General features: G+C 35.8%; 1 protein-coding gene across 3 annotated transcripts; it reads left to right on the top strand.

The window, feature by feature from the left end:
• Nucleotides 1-626: 626 nt before the first annotated feature.
• On the top strand, nt 627-14,709 carry LOC132628955 (apoptosis inhibitor 5-like protein API5). Of its 3 annotated transcripts, XR_009578132.1 has the most exons (17): nt 630-859; nt 2,390-2,551; nt 4,127-4,226; nt 4,311-4,376; nt 8,698-8,810; nt 9,091-9,165; nt 9,340-9,489; nt 10,185-10,250; nt 10,356-10,421; nt 11,818-11,928; nt 12,646-12,732; nt 12,814-12,920; nt 13,553-13,667; nt 13,762-13,827; nt 13,913-14,016; nt 14,107-14,439; nt 14,638-14,709. XR_009578132.1 is itself a non-coding variant. In XM_060344711.1 (16 exons), exons 1-16 carry the CDS (start codon nt 782-784, stop codon nt 14,297-14,299), a joined length of 1,659 nt encoding a protein of 552 aa, XP_060200694.1. In that variant the 5' UTR covers nt 630-781; the 3' UTR covers nt 14,300-14,566. The 3 variants fall into 3 exon arrangements, 2 of the variants coding, with proteins under 2 accessions (XP_060200702.1, XP_060200694.1); XM_060344711.1 differs by lacking the exon at nt 14,638-14,709 and having other exon boundaries at nt 14,107-14,566; XM_060344719.1 differs by lacking the exons at nt 2,390-2,551; nt 14,638-14,709 and having other exon boundaries at nt 627-859; nt 14,107-14,566.
• The last annotated feature ends 1,052 nt before the right edge of the window (nt 14,710-15,761 follow it).

Below are 15,761 nucleotides of genomic sequence, written 5' to 3' on the forward strand. Positions count from 1 at the left end.
GACACATAACATGATTATTTTATGAGAAAAATAAAAAGAGCAGGATTATTTTTTAAAAATGATTTCACGTGTAAGTAAACGAGTTTAGTCAGGCTCCAATTCGAATACCAAATATCAAGTAAAAAGTTTTAAAAACGAATTTAATGTCATTTTTAACTGTGTTGCGAGTGATTTGTGTTAGTTAACATTATGTGTGCTCAAGTTTTGTAAACTTAAATGGAAGAATGGTGCTCTACTTATATTTAAAAGGCGATACATGCTCAAATTTTTGCAAACTAAAGGGACAAATAATGATCAGGATTATAATTGAAAGATAAAGTTAAACCTTTTTTTTTAAAGTTTAAGATAAGGGACAATTTTGTCTGTTAAATAAAATTAGAAAATAACACTCTACAATAAATGTATAATATTATACATTATTATATAAGATTTATACATTATCTACAGTAAATATATAATATTGTATATCGTGTGTATAAATATTATTATAAAAAAAATATAATAACGTGAATATAATATTTTATACTGAATTGTATATTATTAAAATTATCCAATAACTATACAAGCTCTTCTATTACACACTTGATAGTTCACACAAATCCTTTCTCTCAAAAACAAAAAAAAAGTCACACTACCCTTCACCGACCTCTTCAAAAAAGAGTAAAAAAAAAAAAAAAAAAAAAACCTTTTAACCCCTAATCTTCCCTCTCTTCTTCTTCCTTCACTTTTGCTAACCCTAGCCCTCAAAAAAACCTCAACTGTATTTAAATTATAGCCTCTAATGGCGGATACTACTGATGATATAGAGAAGCTATACGAGTATGGTGAACGCCTTAACGAAGCTACAGACAAGTCTCAAGTCAGTACTATTTTTCTCCACTTCACCGTAATTTTATGTTTTTTTTTTTTTTCTTTTTTCTATTAGGGTTTCTAGAAGCTTCTATTAAACATATATACAGTCAGACAACCTCTCTATAACAATATCTCATTATAACAGCCAATTTTTTCTCGGAATCGATTTTTTATATTATATTTTAGTAAAATTGTCCACTTAGCCTTTTAAGAAAATATTAACTCTTAGAAAAATAAAAAAAATATTTTGATTAAATTACTCTTAATTAAATTAAATACTACTCCCTCTGTCTCAATTTATGTGGCGCTTTTCGCTTTTCGAGAGTGAATTTGACTAAATATTGAAGCTAAATTGGATTAAAGGTTAAAATTTATATATTTGAAAACTACTGAAAAGTACGATAATTTGCAACTTTTCTCGTATCACAATTTGGTAAAAAATTACTATCTTGAAATGTTGGTCAAAGTTGGTACCATTTGAATATCGGGAAACGAAAAGTGCCACATAAATTGGGACAGAGGGAGTAGTACCTAGCGTGGTGTCCGGGCTAGCTTGTGGACACCTCGACTAAGACACCTCCCACCAGCAGCAACATGTACTAGGTAAGTATTAGGTAACTCTGTCCACTAAGGCTAGAACAAATGTAAAGAAATCACCTAGTGTTTTGTCTCTGTTGGGAATTGAACCTGAGACCTTAGGGTGCTCAACCCACTTCATTGACCACTAGGCTACACCCTTGAGTACCTTGTTACTATACATTTTTTTTTATAAACGCGGTGTATGGGCCAGCTTGTGTGCAACTCGACTAATTTTACGAGATACCTGTCACCTCACACCCTTCCACCAAGGCTAGAATTGATGTGAAGAAATCACCTAGTGTTTTGTCTACGCTGGGAATTGAACCTGAGACCTTAGGGTGCTCAACCCACATCATTGACCACACCTTTGGATACCTAGTTAATATAGTTTCTTGATTACATAAAACTCAGGGTAAATTTGAAAGAGAATAATTAATTCCTTCTTGATTAATGTAAGTGGACATTTATTTTGAACCAAAATAAAAAGGCTAAGTGGACACTTATTTTGAACTAAAATTAAAGGCTAAATGACACTTATTTTGAATCGGAGGGAGTCTATCTTTTTTTTTTTTTTTTTTTTTTGGGATAGTATAATAATTAATCATCTTTATGGAAATAGAATCTCACCTATTACCAATAATAGGTCTAAAGATTTTGATACTTCAATATACTATTTACAAGTTATTATATAATCATATATTTTCATCATTGAAAGATTATATATACATATAGATAGATAGATAGATGGATTTTTTTTTTTCAGTCTAAAAGAAAAGCTTAGGATTTGATATTAAACCTCTCTATAACAGCCAAATATTATTTAAATGTCAATTGTCGTTATAGGTGTATAACAGTCAGTCACTATAGCAACCAAAAAATCTCGGAAGCAATGATGTTGAGAGATTTGATTGGATTGATTTATTTAGTGTGTGAATTGTTTGTTGCTCTGGCTGAACAGCATAGGCAGGATTATGAGGGCATTATTGCAGCAGCTAATGGCAGTGTGAAGGCTAAGCAACTTGCTGCGCAGCTCATCCCTAAGTTCTTCAAGTTTTTTCCTCAGTTAGAGGCGCAAGCTCTTGATGAGCATTTCAATTTAATTGAAGATGATCAGCTCGGGGTTAGTATTCGATCCATACATGCGTGCCTGTTTGACCATTGAGTAGATTCCACTATAGTAATGCTTTTTTGAGAATGAAAAAAGCATATTGACTATTCAATGTGTCATAAATCATAATAACCTTCAATCAGTGGTGTCCGGAACAGCTCGACTAATTCTATTGGGTAGCTGCTACCTCCAACTAACACATGTACCGATTTTGAACCTGACACCTCATGGTGCTCACTTCATTGGCCACTAGGCCACGTCCTTGAGTGCTCAGCATTTTGGCTGTATTATCGAAATCTTACCTTAGGACCTCATCCGTTATTGCTGACAAGTCAATCCGTTCCCATGCAAGAAGGCATTTTTCACATCTACTGATGCAATGTTCATGATCTCTGTGTAGCCAAGAAAAATAAGATCATAATAGAAATGACCTTTGTCTCTGTTGAAAGGGTCTGTGCATAGTCTATTCCGTACTCCTCTACTCGTATTGTAAGCGTTCGTAGAGGAAGAAACGGAGCATATAGGTTGCTAAGATTCCTGGTAAGAATCGTCCAAGTGTTTGGATCTATTATGACATAGCCTTGGCCCTTGAGTTCCCCTGCAGACCATTTAACCTTTAACCTTTTAGGATGTTTTGACTAATTTAAACACTACTTATTGTGCCACCTAGTGTTTATTCATATCTCAAGTAGAAGCAGAGGCGATCTAGGATTTGGAGGGCATGGGTGGACCATTGCCTTTAATGCTGACCTACCACTAGTCACATGTCTAAGTAAGAATATAGAAATAGGCTAAGAATTCACTTCGAATGAAGAAATTCAGAATATTGTTTCCTGATATCTCAATTGGTCAAATTCGAAATCAAGTGTCTCCTTTCGATGAATGATCGAAAGAACCACTTAAAGTAATGAATATTATTCAGATTTTGAGATGAAAAAACTCCTTTGCTTTGTATTTGGTGGGCGTTCTATTTAGTGTCTTTGATTTTCTGCTCTTTGATGGACAAATCTATTGAAACATTCTGTTCTTTCGATGGACAAATCTATTGCAAACTAAAACACACTTGATTTTGTTTGACTAAAATATAACCTACATTCAACATTACCATTCTCAAAAAAATAAATAAAAATATAACCTATATTCGCTAAAAGGAAATTTCTTACCAGTGAAAGGTCTCATAAAATATGAGCTGCTTTAGAGAGTCCTAGCTAGGTTACCATGGGTGCACGTGCACTTCCACCTCATATGTGGATCCACCACTGAGTAGAAGTTATAGATATGACTCTTTGGAGCATTCAAGTTTGACATAGTAAGAGACATGCCGGGTTTATATATCTAGCCAGCTTTATTACGTTGCTTTCCAAAGGAAAATAATGTGATGGTGTGATGGGTATGGATGTTGTCTCAGAGGAATTCTACATTGCATTACGGTGGTTTAGTCCTCATTATTATCTAATAGAAATTGTAAGAAAATATTTGTAATTACAGTATTACTTATTAGTGAAGAAGGTGGTACATTTCACAACCAGTTTTGACTTTAACCATGTGTTATGAACGAAATTTTGTATTTTATTTATTGATATCCAGGTCCGTGTACAAGCGATCCGTGGACTTCCGCTTTTCTGCAAAGATACACCTGAGCATTTGTCTAAAATTGTTGACATTCTTGGTCAGCTCCTCGTTGCAGGTAAATTTTCTGTTGAATGCCTTATGAGCTTGGTTGGTTCACATCATTTGCTCATATTGATACAATTTATGCCAATTATGTCAGGAGAAAATGTAGAGCGTGATGCTGTACACAAGGCTCTTATGACCGTATTACGTCAGGATGTGAAGAGTAAGTTTCTGTTCCTAAAGTTTAGTCATTAAATCTCCGACTCCCCGAAACCATAAAAGTCCAAGAATTTTGTGGTCATTTATTTGACTTCTTTTTTTTGAGAAGGTAACAGTTAATTATTCCACTTATATATATATCTATTATTAGTCTGCCTGATTATTCACACAATTATCCTTGTTTCGTAATAATTGGCATTATCAATGTTGATGTCCTCGTTAACGAATTAACTTCAGTAGTCATTTAGACTACAATTACGTATAAACTTACTACTTTATCACAAAAGGACTACATTAGTTCTAATCTTATCAGATTAGGCCCAACATTGTTGGTTGAATGGAAAGTTCCTTGGTCATATGTTTTCTTGGAATTGACACAATATAACCCTAGAGACCACACTTGCCTGAACGTGGATAAAGCATTGCATGTTTATAGTTGGATTCTCCATCCTAGTGAATAGTACTCCATGCGATTTTTTCAAAAGCTCAAGGGGAAATTAGATAAAGATATCCTTTATCACCTTTATTATTCCTTTTTACTGATAAAGGCTATCAGTAGGCTTATGGATAGTCAGCGTAAAGTGATCATATGAGGGTTAATTTGTCTATATCTCGTTATTATTTGTTGACGATTTATTAATTTTTTGCGAACCACAAATTAGACAGTTTCAATATCTATTCAGGTCCTTAATTTTGTTCGAAGTTGTGTCGGGGTTACACTTAGACATACAAAAATCTGAATTTGATCCCGGTAGGATGGTACAAAACATCTGTAGTTTGGAAGGTGTTTATGGTGTACAGTGGGCTACGATGTATTTAGGCTTGCCTCTAGTGGAAATATAAAGATAATAATAATTGGTGGCAGCCAGTTACTTAGAAGTTTGAGAATAGATTGAATGGTTGGAAAAGGCAACATCTATCTAAGGGCAGGAAGATAACATTATTGAAGTCAACTCTCTCTAACATACCCACATGTTTTGTCTTTATATTCCATATGCTAAGTGTTGCTAATAAACTAGAGAAGCTGATGAAAAACTTTTAGGGAAGGGAAGGAGCGGAAAATGAATTTTCACTTAGTCGAGTGGAAGAAGATTACAGTTCCCACATGGGAGGGAGGTTTAGGAATCAGGAGACGATCCACCTTTAGTGCTGTACTCTTGGGGATATGGTTATGGAGATTCGCTAGGAGAACATATTATGTAAAGAAGTTATATCTACTAAATATGGAATCTACAATAACAAAAAAAAATAATAGTAAGAAAGGAGGAAATACCATTTAGTTATAAGAAAGAAGGGGGTCTGGGAGTTAGAAATCTTAGAGCCCATAATCATAGCTTGCTAAGTAAATTGCTATGGAGGTTTAATGATGGGAAAGAAGTTCCCTGGAAAGAAGTGGTAGAGGTGATTTATGGAAGAGAGGGCTTTTGGGCACCTAAAGCAGTGAAGACTCCATATGGTGTTGCTGTTTGGAGACAGATATGCAATCTTTGGGATGAATTCAATAATTATGTTGTTTTGAGGGTGGGCAATGGGAAAAAGATCGGACTTTGGGAAGATAATTGGGATGGTAATGGTTTGCTGAAAAATCAATTTCCCAATTTGTACAGATTGACCTATAATCTGAAAGTCCTCTTAGCTGATATATTTATTGATTCAGGATGGAATTTTCAGTTCAGAAGGAATCTCTTTGATAGAGAAATGCAAGAAGTTGATTTATTTATCCAGAAACTGCAATCAGTAGTGTTAATTCCAAATAGAGAAGATAGCTTAATCTGGGAAGGGGGTAAAAGTGGCTCGTTTACTGTCAGCTCATCTTATAAAATTCAAAATGCCATTCAGCCAGGGCAAGCACAAAAGTGGCCTTGGAAGATGATCTGAAAGACTACAGTGCCAACAAAAGTTGCTTTCTTTGGGTGGCTAGTGTCTCATGGTGCTTGTCTAACGCAAGAAAATTTAAAGAGAAGGGGTTGGAAAATGTGCAGCAGATGCTACTTGTATGAGAAAGCTTGTGAATCTCTGGATCATATCGTTGTGCATTGTGAATTTACATGGCAGGTGTGGACCATGTTCATATCCAACTTTGGTATTCAGTGGACAAGTCCTATGACGTTCAGGAACGTGTTAGAAACTGCATGTCCCGATGCATGGAAAGAAAGAAATTTGGCTGTTTTGAAGGCAAAAAGGAGCAGTTACAATCTGTGAAATATAGTTGTTTGCACCAGTTGAATTATTGGAAAGATGGAAATGTTGTTATGAATTTAGATAACATGATGGACATGCGAGAATACTTAGGTTTCTAATGTAACCTGAACTGCTTTTTTCTTGTACATTTTTAGGACCCGTCTGGCCATAAGAATTATTCACTTTCTTCCGGAGTATTTTTTCACTTATTTGAAAAATCAGTGTTTGGCCATGAAAATTCCAAATACAACTTGAAGTTGTGTTTGGAATTTGAAAAACAACCAAAACTTCTTTTTCACTTTTTTCACAACCAAACCTTGTTGAAAAAGTACATTTCAACAAGAAAATATTATTTTCAAATACTATGGCCAAACACAACTCCAACAACCAAACCTTGTTGAAAAAGTACATTTCAACAGCAAAATATTATTTTCAAATACTATGGCCAACTCCAATTACAAAAATTCCAAAAAATGTGAATTTGTTTTTGGTTTCTATGGCCAAACGCCTACTTAATAAAATCTTACCTTATCAAGAAAAAAAATGGAATCTACTTCATAAAAAAAGTTTCTTTGCCTCGTTCGGGTGGTGTTTGGGGGGGGGGGGGGAGTTGTTGCATTTCAGAAAAAGTGTACGACAAGGATCTTGTAGTATAGAATTTTGCTGATTGAGATAGTTGAGAAACAATTAGTAGGATGCAGAAAAGGTAGTTGAAATGAGAGAATGAAGTGTTAACAAAGAGCACTTTGTGTGGCATCTCTTCATACTTATGTTGTTATCTGAAAAAGTTGGAATGACTTTAGGGAAATTTTTTATGGTTTGCTGTTGATGGAACAAGCCAGTTTCATTTAGTGAGTTGGAAGGTTGTCACATCCTTGAAGAAGCGGGGAGAACTTGGACAGAAAGATCTTAGATTGTTCAATAAAGCCTTGCTAGGAAAATAGATTGGAGCTTTGCGATAAGAGGAGAATGCTTTTGGGAGGAAAGTGGTAGCAGAAAAATATGGAAGTACAGAAAGGGGGTAATGGACTAGAAACATCACAATTTCGTTTGGGTGCGATCTTTTGAGGAGTTCTATGAAGAAGTGATTTCAGCGGCCATATTTTTTTTTCCAGGGTAAGTGTTATAGTGATAAAACTGAAAGTAGGATTAGTTTTTTTGGAAGACAGGTGATGTGGAGAGAGTGACTTGAGGCTTTCATTTCTCAACATATTTAGTGTCCCATGCTAGAAAGAGCGGACTATCCAACATATTTGTGGGACACATGCGTGGGAATTTCATTGGCATTTTTGATTTAGGAGGAACTTCCGGGGCAAATTTCAAAACATGGTTGATCACTGTATAGGCAAATGCACCGTATGATACATTTGTTTTGTGGAGATGATGAGGGAGTAGGATTTGTTCACTGTTAAATCATATTACCAAAGTTTTGTTAGTGAGAGAGGAACATCCTCACTCCATTCAATTTGGATTCCCAGGGTGTCCACGAAGGTGTTCTCTTCGCATGGTTGGCCGCGGTGGCAGTGATACTGACAACAGAGAAGTTAATGAAGACGAGAGGCACCTATGTTGGTTAGTATTTCATATGCAGATGTTCGGGTGAAGATGTGTACCATCTCTTTTTACATTGTCAGGTAGCTATATGATTGTGCTCGGTGGTCCCAAATTTGTTTGGAATATAATAGTTGATGCGGGACACAGTAAAGGAGGTATTGGACTGTTGGGCCGTCTGAAGTACGGCATGGGATGTTGATCCGTTAGCTATTGTGTGGGTTATATGGAAGGAGAGGAACAAGAGGGCAAGGAATTGACAATGATATTGTAAAATATCACAGTAGTGTCTTTGTTTCTAGTTTTTTTGGGTGTACTCATTAGGTCCCTTGTTTGGATACGGCCTGTTTATGGGGTTACTCCCATCATTAATACAATTTTCAACTATAAAAAAAAAAAGGTCCTGCCTTGATACTAAAAGCTGCTATGTTATGTAAAATGGTTAAGTTACTGGTTTTATGGTAATTTACATTAAATATTTGAATGCTTCATGGATATGATGTTTGGCTCCTTATCTGCATGTCACATGTTTGGAATCTTGGTATTTGCATGGGTTATCCTGCTTACGATTTGGTTTCACGTGTCTACTGCAGCTTCTCTAACTGCTTTGTTTAAGCGTATTGGGAGCATCGAGGATCGGACTGCTGAGGATCTTAGCACTTGGGAAAGCATTCGTGAAAAAGTTCTGTTATTTCTTAGAGATAAGGTCTACTATTTCTCCTACTCTTGAAGTATTTTGTTAAGGAAAAGGAAAACGGACTGTTCCCAATTGACTTTTGCTGGTGGTCATTTGACAAGGAAGGGAATGAATTCGACATGGTGACTAAAAGATCTTTGTTGTGAACATGATAATGAATATTACTTTGCAGATGATTTGACTTGAACTAGCTGCTTTTATCTTTTCAGAAGAGCTTACTACCTACCTAGAAGGTCTTTTGATTAGCTTCTTAAGTTTGTGGTTCATCTTTGCTATTGTAACTTTGCAGGTGTTCCCTCTTAAGATGGAGCTCCTAGTTCCACAGGAGCTGATGGAGAGGCACATAACTACTTTGGTGAAGCAGGTATGGATTGGTATCATGTTAATTTTCTGAATGTAGTTCTCGTTCTTATCACTTTCTTTTTAACTTTTGGCTAAAAATATTAATTCACATTTGATGATTCTATTATGGGTATACGTGGTTTTCAACTGTCCTTGCTCTTGTTAATCAGTCCTAAAATGTTTTTTTTTTTGGTAGAATTTGCAAGATGTAACGGCTGATGAATTTAAAATGTTCATGGACTTTTTGAAAAGCCTGAGCTTATTTGGCCATAAAGCTCCTGCAGAGCGTATTCAGGAGCTTGTTGAGATTATTGAAGGTCAGGCAGATCTTGATGCTCAATTCGATGTAAGTGGTAGTTCCTTTTCCTTAGTTGGTAGCCAACCCTAATTTATGTGGTTGTTATGTTATTTGTTTTAAGCAACATTTCATTGCTGTGACAGTGCTCAGTTGATCACTGCATTATTTGCTGTAGTTTTATAGCTGCCTTATTGTTCCTCGTTGAAGTTCATGATTTTTCTCACTTCGTGCTCAATATTGAGTTCTGCTTGCTTTGTGCAGTTCTCCCTTTTCAATCTTGAGGTATACCCAGTTATTAGAGGTCAATGTTCTAGTATCTGATTAGATAGTTTACTTGAATTTTGAACTGAATATGTTTCCAGGTCTTTTAGTTGTAAGGTAAAAGGAAAAGAGACTTTTTGTGGTTTTTAAAAAAATGAGCGTGTTGACTCTAGTACAAAATGCTTTCTAGGTAAATATTTGATCAGAAATTTGTTGTATTGTACTGTTTCGTTGAAGAATCTCCAGTACAGGGTGTCTTGGTACTGTTTACATAGTGCTCAAAGATAGTATTTCGATGGTTTGATGAAGGCCTACTGTTAATTTTGGTTATTACTATCATAGGTATCTCATTCCTTGTCTGATGGAGTTCATACTCAGATTATCCTTTTCCTTCTCTGCAACCTTCCTTTTAACAAAACTCGGAAAATTGATGCCTACTACCTTTGGGATATGAATCTAAGTGCTTGTTTGCCTTTCTGTAGGTGTCGGATGCTGATCATATCAAGAGGTTCATATTATGCCTTTCAATGGCCTTTCCCTTCTTCAAGGTGTGTGCTGTTTTACCTTTATTTGTCCACTGTAGATGACTGTTACCTTGTATGTGCCCGATGTCTGTTACAATAGTCATTCACTTGGCATTTATTTGTCTTCAGAGGGGTGCATCGGGCAGTAAGTTTCTCAACTATCTGAACAAGCAAATCATGCCTGTTTTTGACAAGGTAATTCTTATTACTCCTATATTTATTAGTTTCTTCATGCGGTGAATGCATTTGACACACTTAACAGTTGGGTTACGTGAATTTTGGAGAACATTGAGAAAACTTATGACATTTGGGTTCAATTATTTTTCTTTCAAATAGAGATTCATGAGATTATGAATAAATTAATTTCCTTCAGGGTATCTCCCTCACAGCATTATTTTATCTGTTTTACCTGTTTTATGCATTGATACTGTAGAACCATTTGTTTCTTGTCATTATGAGAGAGAATGCATGAGCCCCTTCTACTAATTCTATATATGGTGTAGGAAAGCTTATTGGCAGTTATTAGGTTGGATTCGTGCACCTTATAGATTAAAGGAGTAGTAAATTATTTAATTAGTTGGTGAGGAGACTTGTTTTAGATGACAATTAAACAACGTATTGAAGTGCCAAAACAGAAGAGAGGAGTGCCAGGTGGTCCTTTTTGGGATCAATGAGCAGTTATGATTTTTGAAGGAAACTAAGGAATTCTAGGAATCACGTGTACTCGTGGATTCTTTAGGCATCTTATCTAGGTGACTAGGTTTACAGCTGCATCATGCAATATAAAATAGTTTTGCAAAGAATTCATGTTGATGGGTTAATGAATGAAGTTTATAACTGGTACTTTCAAGCTGCAAAGATCTTTTTCTTTCCCAAATAGCTTAACGATATTCACTAGTGTCCCAATAAAGTTCTTAAGCATTTCTTAAGCAGAGACAAATGCTATAGCTTGACACGGTTTATAGTGTACATTGTAAAATACGGTATTTCTAGACATTAATAAGGTGCCGTTACTGTGTGGCAATTCCAGAAACACAATTCTGAGGAGAAAAATCAAATGCAACTGAAATTTAGGACTTCAGGAGAATTAAAAAATATGGTTACCTGTTTACCAAAGTGACTGGGCTGGAATCAGTATATATTGTAAGTAGCGATTACATGCATTAGTTTGATAATGTCCTAAGCAGAATATTATGGTTTGACACAATTTCTTAGCAAGTGTCCAACTATTGTCGGGTGTTTAATCTCAGTAACGCACACATGATTATTTTAGTTTTGGCAATCGAAACTGATTGATTATTTGATACTCGATGCTTACTAACTTCTGCCAGAGGTGCCATCTATGATATTAGTTGCTGCAGAATTTCTCTGAGTTCCATACTATACTAGCAAAATGCTTAAGTTATATTTTGATGCAATAGAGTCAGCACATTTATGTCCATAAGAAATGTTGCTCGACACTTAGTAATTTTTATAATCCCGATATCAATATTTGAGTTATGTTCTTGTTTTTAACCATCCTTCAATGGTCCATATCTTATGATTAGGTTGTTCAAGTTATCAAGTGCAATGTACTTTTTTTTGTTTTCAGCTTCCAGAACAATGGAAGTTGGACTTGCTCAAGAACCTTGCGGAGTGCTCACTTTATGCAATAACTCAGGATTCTCGACAGCTGCTTCCATCAGTAGTTCAGCTTCTAAAGGTTGTTTCTTTGAAAATTTCATGAAGATTGAATTTGTAACTCTAGAATTGTTTGGCCATGAAAACCAAATAGTTTTTACTTTATTTGGAATTTTGAAGTTGGAGTTGAAGATGGAGTTGTGTTTGGTTATAGTCTTGCAAAGAATATCTGGTTGTTTGAACGTACTGAAAGTGAAAAAAGTGAAAACCGGTTTTTAGGTGCTTTTCAAATTCCAAATACAATTTGAAGTTGTATTTGGAATTTCCATGGCCAAACTTTGATTTCCAAATAAAGTGAAAATGTTTCCTGGAAAAAAGTGAAAAATTCTTATGGCCAAATGGGTCCTAAATCTGTTCCAATATTCCTGCTTAACCTTTTGCTCTTCAACGTCAATGGTTCTTTTGTTGTTTAGCACATAAAAGTACTACTCAGAGAATACAAACAATAAATTCTTGCTTGCCACGGGTCTTTCTTTACTCGCAAAAGTACAAAAATCAGTGATGTATGTTTTTCTGGTTGCTTGGGGGCATATGCTTATTCACACCTGTTAATTGTGCTTCCCATTCAGCATTTGTTTTAGCCTATTAGTCATCTTCTCTTTCTAATCAAGTCCTGCTCATACAACATAATTTGGTTATACTCTTACTAGATATTCTTTGAGTTTCCGTTCATTAGGATCTCCTGATTGAAATGCTTTGAAACTCTTGTGGAAAATGACTTTCTGTTTTTTCCTCTCAGAAATACATGGTTCGAAGAAAGATTGAAGAAATTAACTACACGTGTATCGAGTGTTTGTTGTATACCTTCCACCATTTAGCTCACAAGGTAAGAGTTGTTTTTTGACAACTGATAATATACCTGATTCAGGGAATCAACCTGCTTATACTTCTCCATTTGAATTTATAGACTCCAAACGCGACAAACAGCCTCTGTGGGTATAAGATTGTGACTGGACAACCGTCAGATAGATTGGGAGAGGATTTCTCGGAGCAATATAAGGACTTCACCGAGAGGTGCATCTACTTGTTCTTTTATTCCTTGATGTTATAACCCAAGCTCTATATGCTAATGCTTGGATGATCCAATTTAAGATTTGATTACGTTTCAACTTCTGGATCATTGAAAAGAAAATAGGATACTGGCTCCAATTTTGGTATTCTGTTTTGTGGGAAGCCACCTAATTTTTAGTTTATACACCTCTATATGCATGAAATGAAGTAGCATCATTAATGAGGGAGCATTTCATATGACATTTTGTTTAACACAAAAAATCATCATACATCCGTTTCTTTTCCCTTTAATGTTGGACAAGGCAATTTTCCGGCTGTCTTCAGTGTACTGACTGTACTCTGCTGAATATCCCATGAGTGCCACAAGATACTCGTGCAAGAAGAGGGTTTGCCACACTTCAGAATTTAGACAAGTGAAGGCTTCTCTCTTTCGTTTTCTTCCCTAGTTGGTAAGAAGGCAGAACCTTTTTTGGGGTTTGGGTGGGTGGGACTTTTCTCCTGTTAGCCAAAAGAGGGGTTAGCTGTTCCTGCCGGCAGAGAGGAGAAACTCAAGTTTTTTGTATTGCAGTGGTTCCTGAGTCTTTGCTTTAATCTTTCTTTCTAGGCTGCTGACGTCTTTCATGTTGATGAAACAGATTAAGCACGGTTCAGGATTTGGCTAGGGCTATGATCAAGAAACTAACCCAAGGAATGGCAGATCAAAACAAAGCACTGGCTGCTGCTAAAACGGATGAAGAAAAGGACAAAATTGTGGGTTTTACCTTTTCTCTTTCACCTCTCCCTCCCTTGTGACCCATTTGTTCCTTCTGTTGGTGTGAACTTAGCTTTTTTCTTTAATCTGCAGAAGACACAAAAGCAGAATGCTACCTTTGCGCTTCGAGCTTGCAACAATATATTATCGATGACCCAGGTAAAGTCAGCTGATTTTGCATTTTGTGCTTTGCAATCTGCTCGTTAGATGTCTTTTTCTTGAACTAACATTTTATATATCACAGCCATTGCATACAAAAACACCAAAATTTATTGGAGATCAAAAAGTAAATTTGTCATGGAAAGAAGTTGTGAAGCCTTCGGGTCCTTCAACTGCTGCTGTTGCAGGGTATGTGGATAAATATTTGCGTGACTTTAGTCATCAGTATTTTTCTAATTGAAGATAGAAATATCTAACTATATGATATTGTGCTCACAGTCAGAAGCGACCGGCTGCTACAACAAATGGGTCAAGCAGTAACACAATTAAAAAGGGCCGAGGAGGCGGTGGTACGCAACACCAGCTAGTTAACAAGGCATTTGCAGGTATCTACGATGGTGGAAGAAGCAGTGGAAGAGGAGGTAGGAGTTGGCGTGGTCGTGGAAGAGGACAAGGACGATCATACCGCTAACGTGCTCACTCCATTGTAACACTAATTACTTTCACAACGATCAGGTCATTTTTCCTTTGGTAGGATTTGGATATATCTTGTGGCGACCCAGACGAGTAATTTAGGCATCCAGGGCGAAGGCAGGTTCATCATTGACAGAGGTTCTGATTCTGTAGATTTTGCTTGATGATAGTATTTTATTTTCAAGTATGTAACTTTAAGTCTATGTACTATGAACCTATAATAATACATTAGTATTTTATTTAGCTGTTGCAAAGAAATTATGTAGTTTTCTGTGTTCTTTTTTACTGCATCCGTTTGGTGAATCAATTCATTTCATTGTTGGTATGATTTGGCAGAGGCTTGAAGGAGATTGACAGATTAATGAACTGACTATGAAGAACAACAACAAATCGCAATGGTAGGATTATTTTTTCTTCTTTTGTTCAGAGGGGAACCTCCTGAACATTTGACGCACAAAATCAGGACGAACACATTGATGCATTCGTGTTAACAAATTTACACACTTTCTATGACTATCGGTATACCTTAGTACCCATTTTCCTAAGAAAATAAACACTTGACTGATAACTATGTTTCTGATTATGCGTAGGTCACTCCATCTTACGAGACCTTATTGTTCTTCCCGCGCCTATACCATTCGGAGTGTTTGACTTGTTATGTTGGTTGGTGTAACCGATTAAACGGGGTGTAATGCATTCGTATGGGGAGCAAATGCGAACAGATAGTCAGCTAAAAATATAGTACAAAGTAAGAAAACCGATGATCTCACGATGATCTCATTTAAGTCAAGCTACTCTGCCTAAAAATAAATTGATAGATGCAATTAAAAGTTGTCCATTGTGCTAACAATGTAAAAAATATTTACACAATCAAGTCAAATTATTAGATAATTATGAGTAAATATCTTGACTCGTGGATGTAGCCTTACATCGATTTAAGGTGTATAATGCACATGACAGTATAAAGATTTGCACTTGACAGTATAAAGATTCCTTTTTCGGTATTTTGCACCAAATCAATTAAAGCACGACATGTGTTTACATGTAGAGTTATATCACTTAATCATGGTTACTTAATGCATGATTTACTTCATTAAACTACTTATCATAATAAGTTTTGTTGGTTTGGTGTAAACAATAGGTACATATAAATATTTACCCATATAATGCTAAGGCTGGTAAGGTCCCATCTCATGTCCATATTATTTTAGACTGTAAGTTTTTGTTTGAAAAGCTTCCCATGAAAGGAAGTGGGCTATAAATATAAGGAGTCAATGTTTTGGTCTTTAAGTATTTTTATTGTCATTAGCCATGAAATAGTTCCAGCAATTCTTATGAAACAAGATTTCAACTGCAGAAGGATTGTTATCACAAAAATATATGATCATTGGTGGCAATATTTGTTGTATTGAAGAAGGAACTTCAAATGGTGATTTATTTATTGTAGCTAGTTGGTGCCA

This window comes from Lycium barbarum, chromosome 1 (assembly GCF_019175385.1).
Source record: "Lycium barbarum isolate Lr01 chromosome 1, ASM1917538v2, whole genome shotgun sequence".
NCBI classification, from domain to species: Eukaryota; Viridiplantae; Streptophyta; class Magnoliopsida; order Solanales; family Solanaceae; genus Lycium; species Lycium barbarum.

Bases quoted from the DNA above. Each gene is read 5' to 3' on its own strand.
- LOC132628955 (XM_060344711.1), top strand. From the start codon at position 782: ATGGCGGATACTACTGATGATATAGAGAAGCTATACGAGTATGGTGAA. The intron at 4,227-4,310 runs GTAAATTTTCTG...CAATTATGTCAG, and splicing joins TGGTCAGCTCCTCGTTGCAG to GAGAAAATGTAGAGCGTGAT. The intron at 9,166-9,339 runs GTATGGATTGGT...TTTTTTTGGTAG, and splicing joins TAACTACTTTGGTGAAGCAG to AATTTGCAAGATGTAACGGC.